Source organism: Apium graveolens, chromosome 5, assembly GCF_009905375.1.
Source record: "Apium graveolens cultivar Ventura chromosome 5, ASM990537v1, whole genome shotgun sequence".
Classification (NCBI taxonomy): Eukaryota; Viridiplantae; Streptophyta; class Magnoliopsida; order Apiales; family Apiaceae; genus Apium; species Apium graveolens.
This window is the reverse complement of record NC_133651.1, coordinates 2,956,470-2,972,006: the sequence shown is the minus strand read 5'-3', so window position 1 is coordinate 2,972,006 and position 15,537 is coordinate 2,956,470. Positions and strand designations below refer to the sequence as shown.

Here is a 15,537-nt window from a genome sequence, read left to right as displayed (position 1 = left end):
TTAACTAAACCGATTGAAGTGTTGGATTATATCAAGCAAATGCATGTTGCTTTTCCTAATACATGGGTTGCTTACATGATCATATTGACTATACCGGTTACAGTAGCTACTGCAGAAAGAAGTTTCTCTAAGCTGAAGTTGATAAAGAATTATCTTCGATCAACTATGTCACAAGAGAGATTGAACGGCTTAGCTCTGTTGTCTGTTGAGAATCAAATGTTGGCTAAATTAGATTTTGGTGATTTAATTAGAGAATTTGCACATTCAAAAGTAAGAAGAATAATAGCTTCTTAGATTTAACTTGAACTATTTTATACTTTATTTATTAGTTAAGAATTATTTTTACTACTGCAAATTTTTCATGTGATTTTAGTTCATCAAATTTTAGATTTTTGTTCAAAATACTAGGGTCTCCGAACAGTGGCGGACCCAAGAAATTTTGCCAGTGGGTTCCTTATATAAATATTAACGAAGACAATAACAATGAAAAAGTACGGAATTTATATAAATAAGAAATATTTTTATATTTTATAGTCGTTCCATATGCGTTTTCATCTTTTGAAAATGATTTATTACATCATCATTACTAACATTGGCAAACGCTTCTTTCTCAATAGCCGAAACAAGACAATCACTTAAAAATACATCACCAATTTGGTTGCGCAAATCCGACTTCACAAGTTTCATTGCAGAAAAGCACATCTCCACGGTTGCAGTCGCAACGGGCAAAACCAAAGTAAGTTTTAGCAAACGATAGATTAAAGGATAAGATAAATGCTTCCGTGTTTGGACCATCAATTTAGCAAGATCACTAATCCCATTCAAATGAGCAAATCTTTTGTCGTCTTTCACATTATCAATATACATGATAAGTTCATGCTCCAATGCCATCCTTTTCATAGAACTAAAGTCACTAGGATGAAAATCAACTAACCTCATCAACTGCAATGAGTCAAATGCAACAAATCAGAGCATCATAATTTTTAATTGTTTTACTATGAACACTACCAACTTCCCCAATATGAGCTTTAAGCCTTTCTTGCATTTTATTCCAACCACCAAAACCTTTGAAAATAAATGTATCACCCCCAACTTGTGTTCTAACATGATCATTAAATAAGTAACAAGGCAAACAAAAGACTCTATCAACTTTAACACTATCCTCCAACCAATCATAACTTTCAAACCATTGAGGATTAAAACGTCTCAGCTCCTATCATCGTTGTTGGATATATAAACCCATCCGGTCTACAAGGCCCTCTAAGTATATATGCCCTTCTAATTTCATCTCTTTGATTTGGATGATAGTCTAAAATTCTTTTTCTATCATGTGGATCCGGAGAAAATTCGTTCAAATCAATTAATTTAGGCATCAAAGGAGTAGAACAAGATTGAGGCACATTGACATTTTCTCTCGAGGATGCATTGATAACGGGTTCAACATTACTATCAATATGAGATGGTTCCGATGTTGAGGGTAATTTTCTTTTAAAATATCTTTCCATTGTGTAAAACAAATAAGTAAATTTGAATTAATCAATTAACTAATTACACATTCAAATTATTAAACAATTTTAATCTAATTAATAATTAATTAATTAAGCAACTAGCAAACTAACAATGTATCACAATAACAATTAACAATTAGGATATCATATTTTTGATTTCAAAGAAAAAAAAGAATCGAAAATAGATAAATACAAAATTTAGAAATTGCTTACTTGAGAGGTTATAGATCCAAAGTAAGAGTGGAAGGAGACGAAAAGAGAAAAGAGTGCAAAAAGATCTTTCGATTTTTGACACTTGGCTTCAGCTCCAGACTTCGGAGATCAGGGAGGGAGTCAACACACACCAAGTCCGAGGCAGTGTTTTTGTTTTGTGCTTTTTTGTTTCCCTGTTATTTGCGTTGGTGACTGAATGGTGTGATATACTGATTTTTTAGATAGACAATATTTATACTTTATACCTAATGCTAATGAGCTTATATAGTAGTGGGTTTGAGGTGTAGTGGATTTCTTAACAAAGTTTAAGGGGTTCCTTAATAATTTTTTAAAGGCTAATGGACTTGGCAGGAAGCCCAGTGGGTGCCTCGGAATCCACAAACAAGGCTGTAGGTCCGCCCCTGCCTCCGAAATCCCGGAGACAGCCCTGATTTTACATAATGTATAAGTTGAAGATGCTATTGGAATGCCTCAACAATATCGATATCTATTTGTTATACTTTTTTTATAATTTTACATAATGTATAAGTTGAAGATGCTATTGGAATGCCTCAACAATATCGATATCTATTTGTTATACTTCTTTTATAAGTGTTATTTGTGACTTTGTATATATAATGGCGTTGTGTCATTTGTGATTTTATATATGTAATGGCGGGCCACGAAGATTTAATTGTGATGTGTGTAAATTGAACTTTCATTTTTCAAAAACATTTCCCTCTTTGTTTTAGCTTTCTTTATTTTATTAGACATTTTCTAAATCTAGCTCTACAATCTATATTGTAGCTTTAATTATAGAATAAATCGCACTTGGATTGAACTCAACAGAATATCCTCCCATACATTTCTTACCGTTAATAGGCTCAAGTCATCTTCTTGGCAGCTATTTGCCTCTACTCATACGGTATGGTTCTAGTCTCAGTTTTGTATGTGTGTAAGCGCGTTCACATGTACGTTATTCGAGCGAGCTGAGTTTCGAACCAGATACAGTATATAGCAAGGTCTGCTACTTTCAGCTAATTATGGAAATGCTCATTAGTGGATATTTGAATGAATCATTCATCCTGAAATATCTACTACCAGAAAGGAGAAAGGAAAATTGCTTTCCCTGTGTTTATAACTCCAGCCTCAGCCAAAAGTTTTATTGAATATTTTATATTTTAAGGACAACGATAATGAGAAATTGCGGGAAATGATGACAAAAATAATTATATTTAAAAAAAAATAACTAAAATAATTATTCTGAAAAAAATGATCAAGTTTAATCAATTGAAGAGTCCATGTCAATTGGGTATCTCACTAAATCGTCGGATATCTCAGAGAATACTTCATTAATAGTTGAACGTTAAAATTGACCAATTTTTCAGAATATTGTGACTTTTGTTAACTTTACATAAAAAATAAGCTAAAAATATAAAGATACGATTATGCAACTTAATCACATGTATCAAAAATTCAGTTTGCAGCATATTATGCAATATAGTTTCAAATTTTGAAAATTTTAATTTTAATGTCGTGTTAGTTACGTTTTAAGTTTGCAACCGAATCAATCTTATAAATAACTTTGAAAAAAATAAAATAAAAGATACATAACAAATTGCGAATTATATTTTTGAAAATAAAATTTAGAAACTAGATTTGAAAATAATTTTAAAAATAACAGTATTTTAGAAAATCCCCAAAAAGTTTAACCCCATGATGAAAATTTGAAACAATAAAAAATAGTTTCAGAGTACATTGAAAAATTGTATGTATATAAACACATTAGAATGCTCAAAACAACATATATTTGTCAAAATATAGCTTAATTTTCAGAAAATATTTTATTATTATTTTATTTTCTCGAAAACACTTTTAATTATCTTTCCATGAAGGAAAAAGGTGAAAAAGTATTTGGAAAATGTTTCACACCAAAGAGGAAAAGTCATTTTTCAAAAATCTAGACTTCACTCGAAAAAACATATCTTCTTTGAAAAATAATTTTGGTTGTCTAAAGATCAAACAAATATATAATTATCTGAAAAATATTTTCAAAAAATCAAACAAGCACTAAAAAGACATCAGTCTTGAACTAGAAAAATCAAACAAGCACTAAAAAGAACTAGAAAAATCAAACAAGCACTAAAAAGACATCAGTCTTGAACTAGAAAAATCAAACAAACACTAAAAAGACATCATTCTTGAACTTTTTTTCCCAGATATCAAATAAGCCAAAAATTTCGAAAAACATTTTTTCAGAAACATTTTTTCGAGAAAACAAAGGAAGGATTTGGGTAGGTAGAAACAAACAGTTACAAACCAATAATTGTAATCCACTGTGAAAGAGTAAATTAACTCTTGTAATCCATACCGTAAAAAAGTAATTAACTCCATGAGATCAACAACTGATCCCAAGGTGACAATTCTTTCTACAGTGAAATCACAGAGAGTTAAATCACAACTGATCCAAGAAACAATTCTACAGTAAAATCACAGATAGTCAAATCCCAAATTCTTTAACTTTATAGAAACCGGCAGATGTATCCTTATTAGGGATGATTATGTGTATGTAATAACACATAGGAAAGGAAAGAAAAACCAAAACTGTTTTCTAATGATCTAACAACGTTTCCCAAAAAAAAAACTTTAACATAATATCCCTTCATAGTTCTCTTATAGGCTATAGCATCTTTCCATCCTATATTGTTCTCATCTAGATTATTTTGGTTGTTTGAAAACCATATTCACCTCTTGCCAGCGGTTTTCTTTACCGGGGCACTGTCCTCATCATCGGACATGATATCTCCATACTCCCACATGCCTAGCCTCTTAGTACGAGCTTCTTCCTGGTCTTTTTCCAATTCGTCAATGACCTGCTTTCTTTCTACCGGCTCCCATCTCCTCCGCTTCTCCAATCTAGCAAGTCCATCCTGCAAAATGTTACATGTAAAATACTGTAAAAAAAATGGCGACATGCAGAAGGGAGTTCCTCCCTTACAATATGAAACAAAAAGTTGAACAAATGCAACAGCTATATAACTTGCATTGAGGGAAGTTCGCGAGTAAAATACATTTTAAAATGTAGAGCTAGTTGACAATCCAAATCTAACTTTAAAACAATTGTAGATGATTAAAAATCATTTTTAGCAAAAGTAAGAACATTGAAAATCCATGGTTTCAAAAAAAATATGTGTGTGGTAGCGTACATTGTTTGTATTTATAATTATAATCAACCACCAAATTTGCAATTGGAACATACCTTCAACATGCGGGAATTTAAACTCTCATTGGCTTCCTCATCAATCAAAGTTACCATAAGGATAGTCCCGGTTCCTTGTCCTTTGACTTTTCCTCCAGAAGCATCTCTCTCTACAACTACAGCCTTGAACTCTTTCGGACCACTTAGTGTGTGCTCACTTAGACTAAAAGCAGCCTCCTGCCCATAATCTTCCTCCAGACTCGGAACCTTCACATAAGCAAGACTGCACAGCTGCGCAAGGCCAGGTGACGAGGACACTGAAGAATCAAGTGGTCGCAATTGACTGAACGAAACCAGTTCTTGATTCCCATAGTCAATGTAGAACACTTCAAATTTGTCCTTCGGAGATTCAACAACACCGCGAGGAGCATTTACAATCTTCAAGTAATGACAAGAAAATTTCAAAAGCCATCAGAGAAATAACATAGATAAAAGTTTTGTACCGTGCATGCAGATAAAGGAAAGACATAGTAAGATGTGTGGAAAAATGATGTCACTCTCACCATTGCTCGGTTCCAGGAATTATCTGCACTAAACTGTGCAAGGACAAGTTCGCCTTTCTTTGGATTGAAAGCACCAATCAGAGGAGCCTCCTGGAGTGTTAAAGAAGCAAGCTGCTGTTGAATGGACACCACTTTCTGATCTGCTGGCTGAACATAGAACTTTCCACCACCAAGGACTTCGGTAACCACTACCTGAAAGTATAATACAAGTAAAATATGTCAGAACTTTATTGATAATCTAACAAGTAATAGTCGAATTGATCAAATATTTATATTATATACCTTGAATTCTTCTTTTTTTCGTTCAGAAGCTGGGCCATTAGAAACTTCTTCTCCCTCAACATAGTTCTCCCAAATCTTCAACAAAAAGAAGGTATAAGCAACATTAACAAGTGGGATACTTGTGCTAGGATACCAATTCTCAATCTTACCTTTAATTTCTGCCTCTTGGCGGACTGCTCAGCCTGCGCAAGCAGGTGAATATCAGGTATCCGATCAGTACCGAAGGAGGTTTGAAGCTTGGCCAAACCAGCTTCAAGTAGTATCAGTGCGACATTGGATCTCGACTCCCATAAAGTTCCCAAGAAAGTGCCTGTTCGGTCAACAGTTTCTACTTCGATCTGTAAAACAGAAAAAAAAATATTAGATTAAAAAATTATAAAGAAAGATTATGAAGTTTACCCGGGGCATAAAATTTATAAAGGATCGTGCACTACCTCAACATCCCTCTGCATTATTTTCCTTCTCATTAGCGCAATAGCTTCACTTGAATACGGCTCATCTCGTCCAGGGCATCTAACTCCGGAGATTGAGAAAGCAATGCTGCATGTTTCCTTTGGAATATATAATTTAAATCGGTGACCGCTAAAGACATATTCCACAACAGCAGTCATCCTTCTATTCCTTTGTAGAAATGGCAAGAAATCTTTCGCTTTTTTAGCTGAAGCCTGTAATGATTTTAAAATTTAGAAAATGAATCTTATGAATCCTTATACATGCATTAAAATGGATTAGTTTGTATTCCTAACCGTTATGAAGTCATTAACATGCATCACCGGAGCATCCTTGCCGGAATGCATCCCCTTCTTCCCAGCTTTAGCACGTGATTCCGCAGCAAGAAGAGAATCATAATAATTTGATCTAACCTCAAGATCACGATGCTTGATGACTTCACCAAAGCCACGAGAAATAATTAACTCAGCAATATTTATCCCTGGCTGCTGACTGCCTGCACTAGGTGGAACCTGGGGGGTAACCTCACCATCCCTTGGCAAAAAGACTGATCCAAAATCCATGACCCTGTCTGCAGCTCCAGTTGGAGCACCAGGTCCCTCTGCCAAGTTTACCTTCCTCGAATATTCCATTGAAACATGTACCTGAAATAAATTTATTTAGTAAGTTAAAGGCACTTTTGGATAGATTCTTTAGATGTGAACATTAGTAAAGTCCATACTTGACGGCCAATTAGACGTGTTCGCAGAAGGTCCTTTGCTTCACGAGCATAAGGAGGGCTCTTTTCATCTTTTCGCGGATTTCCTAGTCTTGGACACCTTATACTTGAGAGATTTACTCTTCGCTCAGCTAATGGACTTCCAAATGGAAGAGAATCATCCGCTACAACAATGCAATCCCCACTCACAACCTCGATAACCTATAATAAATTCAAATTAACGATTACAAGGATTCAGATTGAAAACAACAAATGATTACACTTGTACTTGGACAAACACAAACCAACCTTTCCACTGAAATTTTGATCATGAATTGCCTTCGAGTTAGAAACTGGGGGCACATAGCTTGTCCACATTCTTAATCGGCTCTTCTTTGCCTCGAGCTCAGCATTTTTTAGTTTGCGTTTGACATCATCATCCAGCATACTGGCACTCCATTCAACATATTTAGCTAAGCCCTGCATAATAAAATGTTAGAGGAAGACTAAGTCAACTACAAGAATTTGTTTCATATATACACGTAGTGTTTTAACACAAGATATGAACTTCTAACAAGCAATTATGCATTTATAAATATACGAGGGAGGCCAAAATTATTGAAATAAGGAAAAATATGAATATTACTAAATATGGGACTAATTATCTACTCCGAATTTTGTTTTACTATCAAGGATATGGAAAGGAGCATCATGTAATTAAATTTAGGACTTGTACTATAGTGAAATCAATATTAATTTCTTCTTTTTCCTGATCAATGTTTAAGTCGATAACATACCCGTTCAATAAGCTCCATAGCCAAATCCTTGGCCACATCACCATCAGGATAATACACTGAACCAATCAAGTTGCTGAATTTGTCAACACCCTCCAGAACAATGCGGACCTGCAAGTTAATCATGAAATTAGAATATGGAAAGTTCAGCTCACAGTGAAAATAGGCTGTTAAGTAAAACAATACTCACATCTCTATGTAGTACACGGATCTCAGTAAAATGTTTTCCTTCCCGTGCATACAATTCAGGGGTAACTTCATTAGACGATCCTGATGATGCTGTAAGTCTCTGTGCTGATGTCAATGGGCCGCGAGACTTAGAAGCAGTATTACCATTTTCATCAGCTAAGGTGGTCGTTTCAGGTTCAGCAATAGGGTCTTGAACAGCCCTTCTTCCCATGGACGGTGCCTGCAATATATTAGAAGATACAACGTGAACATTACTTTTATATATATGAAACCTAATAGAAAATTGTTAAGGTCAATCTCGGATCCTACCTGAATACCAGCAACAAATACTTGGACGAACTGAAAATCTGGAAGCAAAAAGACACGGAGACTACTTCCGTCACGAACTTGCTCCACAATAGCTTCCATAGGCCTACCTTTGTTGGCAGCTAAAAGGCTCATTGCATCTAAGTTACTTGGATCACCAACTGCAGAAGGAGGCAAGTTTCTGATGGCTGCCTCCGAAGCACCAGGCACCTATGAGTGATATTTCTTTGTTAGAATGTTTGCATATAAATAAGTATATCAAACAAGAAAAGAAATAGACAGCCAAGGCCCAAAAAAGGTTATGGTCAAAGAAAAAACCAAAGGGCATATGGATTGTATGCAAAGAGAAACCTTAATAATGTAAAAAACACCAACAGACTAGCCTTACTAGTACACGCATATATAAGCTGTTTTAGTACATAAAATTTTCGTGTGCGGAAAATAAATTCCAAAGTACTCTTATTTAATCCAGTTCCTACACATAAGAATATAAGTATATACGACATCAAACTCTTATATTGTCAATAAACAGTCCTCTAGCAATTTAAATGCATATATAGGAATAACCTTGCTCCAACGACCAACGCCTTGTTGCTTGGCTTGCTCTTCTAATCGTAAAAGTTCAGCTATAAAAGGACTAACTTCAGCTTTCTGCTGACTTTGTTCCCGAACCTCTCTAACCTGTAGAACAAGATTCAATCAATATTATTAAATTAAAAGGGTTATTTATCATCAGCAATGAGAACCTAACAAATAAAACAAGCTCGGAAAACTAGAAGTGTGGTTATTCATTAGCATTGAGAACCTAAGAAAGGAAACAAACAGACCTTTGCCCAGCCAGCAGCAACAGCGAGACACGCAACGTTCTTATCACCAATGAAAACAGAACCAAATTCTCGGCTAATAGATGGTACTTCATAGTCCACTTTAAAGATAACCTCCTATTGAACCAAAAGTGAGAAGGTTTTAAAGCTTATAAGATTAACAAATAAAAGAGCGAAAACTAAGTCACTAATAACCAACTACCTGTCCTATGCAAAGCTTCCTTAAAAACTCTCTGCTCTCCCATGCAAACGGCTCATCATCACTGTTTTTGCGAGCCTGCAGATGATAACAAATGGTAGATTATTATATGTAAACTAAAAACAATAAAAAGATTTGAGACCAATGGCCTCTTGGTCCGGCGGTATCTTCCTCGCGCCCTCTATGGGATGTCAAGGGTTCGAACCTTGTCAAAGACAAGGCGGGTGTGTGAGTATGTTTTAACTATCAAACATATATATAAAAGATTCAAGCTTTAAGTCCTGGAAAAATTTACCAATCTGGGGGCAACAAGCGACGACAAAGTTATGGTCTTCTCAGGAGGAATTTCAGCCTTTGTGTTCCCCATTATCACCAGAGAGTCCCCAGATGGAACGGCTTTAACTTTCCCCTTCAACCATCCCGAGGCTCCCGCTGCCGCCATTCTCCCAGCTAAAACGTCTGCACGAGATAAAACATAATTAACCGTGCTCCGCACGCAATCTATATTCAACCACGCTATAAACACTAATAATTTCATATCAAAATCATAATTCACATCAAACTATTCATGCAACGTATATCAATCTACAAACTTTCAACCATCCAATCAAACAATACACAACAACAACATAAAACTCACACTTCTGACACATCAAAATTCAATCTTTACACAACTCCAAACATCTGCATGTAAAAACACATATCGATCCACCAAAACACAAAATTGAACAAGTATATCCACTCACACACACAACTATAACCAAAACACACATTAATCCACAACTAAAACACCAAACATCACAACATCGTAAAACAAACACATAAACCACACACCGAAGAGAACTAATCTCTTATATCCCGATCCACCGCCACGAAAAAACACTCATTCCTTCAAACAACACAGCACGTATAACACTACCAGTGATCACACATCGAATCGCTAACAAAATCACTAATCAACAAATTCAACAACAATCCGATACAAATGAGCATCAAAAACACATACAAATCAATCGCGACAACTCAATTCAATCAAAACCGATACAAACAAGATCATACAAACACAAAAAACCACAAAAACAACACAATTCAATCAAAAAAGCATCGCAAACACTCAGATCTAATCAACAAACACAATTAACAACCTCAACAAACACAAAAACCAATAATTAACAGCAACAAATCGATAAAACATGAAGATGAACAACCTATACATACAGATAAATGTATCTATAATTGAAATCAGTTATATAGATCTGAGATTGATACCTGTTTACGAAGCTTTCTCTGAGTTTCAGTTTTACGGACGGCGGATCAACAGAAAACTAGATACACAAAATGTATGTAATGGTCGGTATATATAGTGAAGGGTAGTATGGGGTACATACTTGCCCTCGATAGGGTTTGAAATTACTAAAATGCCACTGTTGGTTAATTCTCGTAATATTTGTGATAGTGACTTTGTTTTGACTTATGAGGAAAGGTAAAATTGCCTTGTTTACATCGTCATATCGCGGATGGATAATCAAATTTGTCCAATGATATCTTGCCACGTAATGATGTTAGAGCTTTTTGGGCAGTTACTGTTACCTCTGGTAAGTTTTTGACTTTTTACGGCTGTTGTAACTTTTATGATCGCTAGTGAATTTTAATTTTATTCCGGTTATTGTAAGAATTTTGGTAGTGGTGGGTATGTTAAAAGGATTAGTAGTAGCCCTGAAAATTGAGGTACTATACTTGTCCAAATTTTTTGTTTAATATTAATTTGTTTGAAAATTTTGAATTATTTATGTTCAAATACGAGTGACCGTACCTGCTCCCGCTTAAATTTGATCACATATAAATTCTGATTAAATGAGTCTATCTGATTATGGTTGTCGGGAATTTTACACATTTACCCGCTCCCGCTCAAATTTGATCTCGTATATTTTTTGATAAGTTAAGTCATTTGAATGTTAGTTATGATTCGAATCTGTTCAAATTGTTAATACGAAATTTTTTGTCTATATATATAACCTAACTGCTCGATTGATGTACTTTTTTAATGAGAGATCGATGTAGTTTACTTATTTGAATTTTGTATCAGATGTCAGCGAAATATATTTACATTTTATTTAATGAATCACAAACTACCGATTTAAGATACAAACAACTGGATTCGAATCAAAACTTTAATGTTCTCAATCAATATACGAAGGTAGATTCGAATCAAATTTTTATTAATCTTCGGCTAGTCTCTAACCGAATAAGATTATAAATTCAAATCTCGTTTCAAACATGACAAAAAGAGTAAATCCGTACTAATCCGTTACAATTACATGTTAAGTTTTGACTTTTTTTAACAGGTTATCATCATTTATGATAAAAAAATAAACTTATTATAGAATTAATCATCTCAACTCGTATCCGACAAAAAATAAATCATCTTAACTCGTACCTTAATAAATAATTATAAACTGTACAAAAGATACTTGATTCGATAAATAACAGTTCATTAAAAACAAATACAATTTTGTCTTATCTGATAAAATTGTCTATTTTATAACTTAATTGGAAATTTTTTACGAGTTTTAGTAATTTTTTGTCATTCAAAATATTTTGTAGACACTATGTGATCTTTTGTTATTGAAAATATTTTATCGTCATTTTATCAACCTATATATGAATTAAGTGTTTTCACCATTAATTTATAAAGGTTTTTTATTTTTTATTAATTTTCAACGAGTAACATATATTTTTTCATTTTATTTTGACCTAATTGCACTATGATGACTTGAGTTATAATTTTTTTAGCACAAAAATGGTTGACATATAAAGTTAAGTGCCTATATGACCCAACTTAAATTCTTTTAACAATCGATTGCATTCCGTCAAATCTCACTAAAAGACGTTAATTGGTTAGGGGTATAGTCGGGTTAAAATATTGCAACGACTATTTTCTCCACTATGAACTTGTATCTATATATTGTATCCTATATAGTGGATTCCTAAACATCAAGAAGAGGGTGAACACTCAAACCCTTACAAATCACTTGCTTTCAGCAGAAAATCATGACATACAAGTGTTGTTATGTAAATTGGGTCGTGGAAAGGATTAAGCGCACATATGCAAATGGTGGTTAAAAGTTTGCTAGGTGTGGTATAGGCCGTCGTGGATGTGATTTTTTCAGGTGGATGGATGGGTGCGTAAGGTGGGTGGCTTACGCACCCATCCACCTTATATTAACACATTAAAAAGTCTAATTTTAGGATATGTGACAAAAAGCTCTTTCTGTTTTGAAAATAATGACCAATATATATTAATTTTTAGGTTTTAACTGCTCAAAATATTTACATGTGGGAGAAAATTTCCAAAATATTCATGGATTACATATTTTTTATATATGTGTTCAATTATTCAAATTTTATTTAAGAACATCACATGCGTGTTCACTTTCTTACTATAACTGATTAAGCATTGTGCAAAGACGTATTTATTAAAGGACGAAAGTGAATACACATGTTGCACACACGTGTGTTGTTTGTTAAAATTTTAAAAAATCAATACACATCCCCCATATGTGTAGAGATGTTCGAAAAATCCAAAACTCGAAATCTGATCCAATTCGATCCGAAAAAAAACCCGAAAAGCCCAATTCGGAAGAAAAACCGATCGGTTCGCCCCGCCCGCGGGCTTTAAACGGGTCTCATTTTTTCATAAAATTCAGCTCGGTCCGAACTCCGAAAAATTCGGATAAAAGCTCGGATTTAGAAAAGTCCAGATTTCAAAAAGTCCCAATAAAAACTAGGTTTGGGCCGGATTAAAGCCCAAGCTTTTCAAAAAGCTCGGATAAAAATCCAATTTTTTTATTAATAGTTTTCAAGTCCGAAGTTTTTCAATGTCATTAGTAATGTTGCTCAGTGATAAGACCGATAAGCCAACGAGGCAATAACAGCAGAGTAAATTACAATAGCTTCGAACTTAAAAGACCTAACACGAGGGGCTTGGCTGATGTAATGAATGTTTGGAGATATGTATTTATTGGTTTATCACAAAAAGAAAATAATAATGGTTAGAGTTTCGAGATATTATTTTTCTCGGTATCTAAACTACTTATAAATCGAGGTACACAATATAAAATAAAAAAGTCTGGATAAAGATCGGTTCGACCCTACCCGCGGCCCTAAAACGAGCCTCATATTTAGAGGAAGCCTGACCCGGTCCGATTTTTAGAAAAGCTCGGCACAATCCGTTTTAAAAATATCCGTATTTTTTAAAGCACAGTTAAAGTCCGCCCCGATGGGTTTTTTGAGACATCTGTGTGTTATGTGAATATTTTGGGTAGTCAACGGTGTTTTTATATATTTTGGGCATCCTGATCCTAAAATTGGTATTTTGATACACCATCCTATATTTCGTGGTTCGAGTCTAGGGATGTAAAAAACGAAAACTCAAGCTTTTCGGTGAAAGCCCGTACCGAGCTTTGACTTCAAAAGGGCTGACCGGGTTTTCAAAAAAAAATATAGGCCATTTTAGGCACTCGAGGCGTGCTGCTCAGACTTTTATTCGGACCCGAATCAGGTCAGACCGATCATTTTCGGGCCTGAACTGACTAGTCTTATCTCAAACTTGATAACTTTTTTATTTATTAATATTAATATAAATTAATTATAAAACAAATATTTTGTACGCTTAAGAGCGAGATATTTTATTCATTTAATGAGATTAGTCACTTATCGAGATTAAAAATACATTGTGTATTATGTAGAGACCGAAAAAAATAATTCGTTTGACGTGATTATTCATTTATCGAATATTATTTATCAAAATTTTACATATATTATACATATATATTTGATCCGGCCCCGCTTGGATTTTAACTGGACCATATTTTTTGTGTATTTCTAATGTTGTCACTTAATCTAATCAAAAAGGTTTATTTTGAACAAAATGAAGGAAGATTTATTCAAATCCTTTTTTTTTTGAAATCCTTATTCAAGTCCTTTTAAAAATACAAAGAACTTGTATTTTTTTTGCCAGTACGAAAAGCTTATTTATTTACACATCTACCGCTTATCACTATTTTTTTAATAAAAAAATGCACTTTCGATTAAAATAATGATTATTATATCTATCATATTATGCATAAATTGTCCAAGAAATTGATCTTAGATGTTAATTTTCGTTCGCTGAATCCAGAGAATAAGCAAAAAAAAATTGATCTCTGATTCTTTATATTATTTTTAGTTCATTTTTTGTTAATATTCAATAATTTCCCAATTTATTTGGGTTTCGTTTGTCTCTCCTCCTTATAAGAGTTTGATTTTATTTGATTTATTTACAGTTCATCATATTCAAGATTTCAGATCTACGGATTTTTCATGGTGTTGATTCGGTGATAAAAATTTTTATGATGATGTATTTGTGGTCGATTGCTCTAAATAACAATTGGAAGATTATATCATATAGATATCACTTCAAAAAATCGATTGGTTGTCTATCTAAGAAAGAAAGATTCAACAACGATATAATTATGCGCTTGTTCAATTTTGATCATATGTGTAGATACCGTATGACTTTTCATTATTGAATTATTTTCATTTTCAAAAAAAAAAAAATTAATCTCACTACATTAAAAAAAATTACTTACGTGCTTTTGATCGGTTTTTACTTCTGGTACAATTTTTTATAATAAATGGAAATTTAAATGAAAATGTAGAGACAAAGAGATAGGCATGAGACGTGTACATTTTAACTTTAGCTATTTATGGCAAGAAAGGATATGCATAACTAATACTAGTGTTTCTAAAGATCAGTTTCTCTATTGACATCATTCTCTAACTAAAAATGATAAAAGCAATTTCAAAAAAGGGAAAAAAGAAGAAGAAAGCAACAGAAGAAAGAAGAATGGATTGAAAGAGAAATTTAGGAATAAACATGATGGTGTAAAGCTGAAAAACTTTACAGCTTTTTATGACATGAACTTGAAAAGACAATTTGGGTTTTTAATTCTTCATATATACACTTTATTTAATTAATTATAAATTAATTGCAATTTTATGAATAATTCTGCATTTTGTATTTTAATTTTGATATATACACTTTTTGCGGTCAAATTGACATAACTTTGACTGAAAATTGCACATGGTATATTATCAAAATATTTATAAAAATTATGTTATTAGAAAATATGTTCAATCTACTTTAACTAGTTTACAGCCCGTGATACGCACACGGGGATCTCAAAAATTATTTAATAAAATAAATAAATAAATTTATAATTCAAATTGAATAATATGATTATGAAAGATTAAATTATCTATATAATAAGTGTATTGCATCTATAAATTTATT

At 33.4% G+C, this 15,537-nt stretch overlaps 2 protein-coding genes across 2 annotated transcripts; both read right to left on the bottom strand.

The window, feature by feature from the left end:
- Positions 1-528: 528 nt before the first annotated feature.
- Positions 529-891, bottom strand: LOC141659131 (uncharacterized). Its single transcript, XM_074465885.1, has one exon. The coding sequence runs from the start codon at positions 889-891 to the stop codon at positions 529-531; it is 363 nt and encodes a 120-aa protein (XP_074321986.1).
- Positions 892-4,197: 3,306 nt separating this feature from the next.
- Positions 4,198-10,595, bottom strand: LOC141661979 (ribonuclease TUDOR 1-like). Its single transcript, XM_074469018.1, has 17 exons — positions 10,473-10,595; positions 9,499-9,662; positions 9,207-9,281; positions 9,008-9,121; positions 8,748-8,861; positions 8,184-8,390; positions 7,876-8,094; positions 7,689-7,796; positions 7,201-7,371; positions 6,916-7,113; positions 6,491-6,838; positions 6,179-6,409; positions 5,894-6,082; positions 5,745-5,819; positions 5,463-5,654; positions 4,960-5,337; positions 4,198-4,630 (listed from the first exon to the last, which is right to left on the bottom strand). Exons 2-17 carry the CDS (start codon positions 9,643-9,645, stop codon positions 4,445-4,447), a joined length of 2,952 nt encoding a protein of 983 aa, XP_074325119.1. The 5' UTR covers positions 9,646-9,662; positions 10,473-10,595; the 3' UTR covers positions 4,198-4,444.
- Between the last annotated feature and the right edge of the window lie 4,942 nt (positions 10,596-15,537).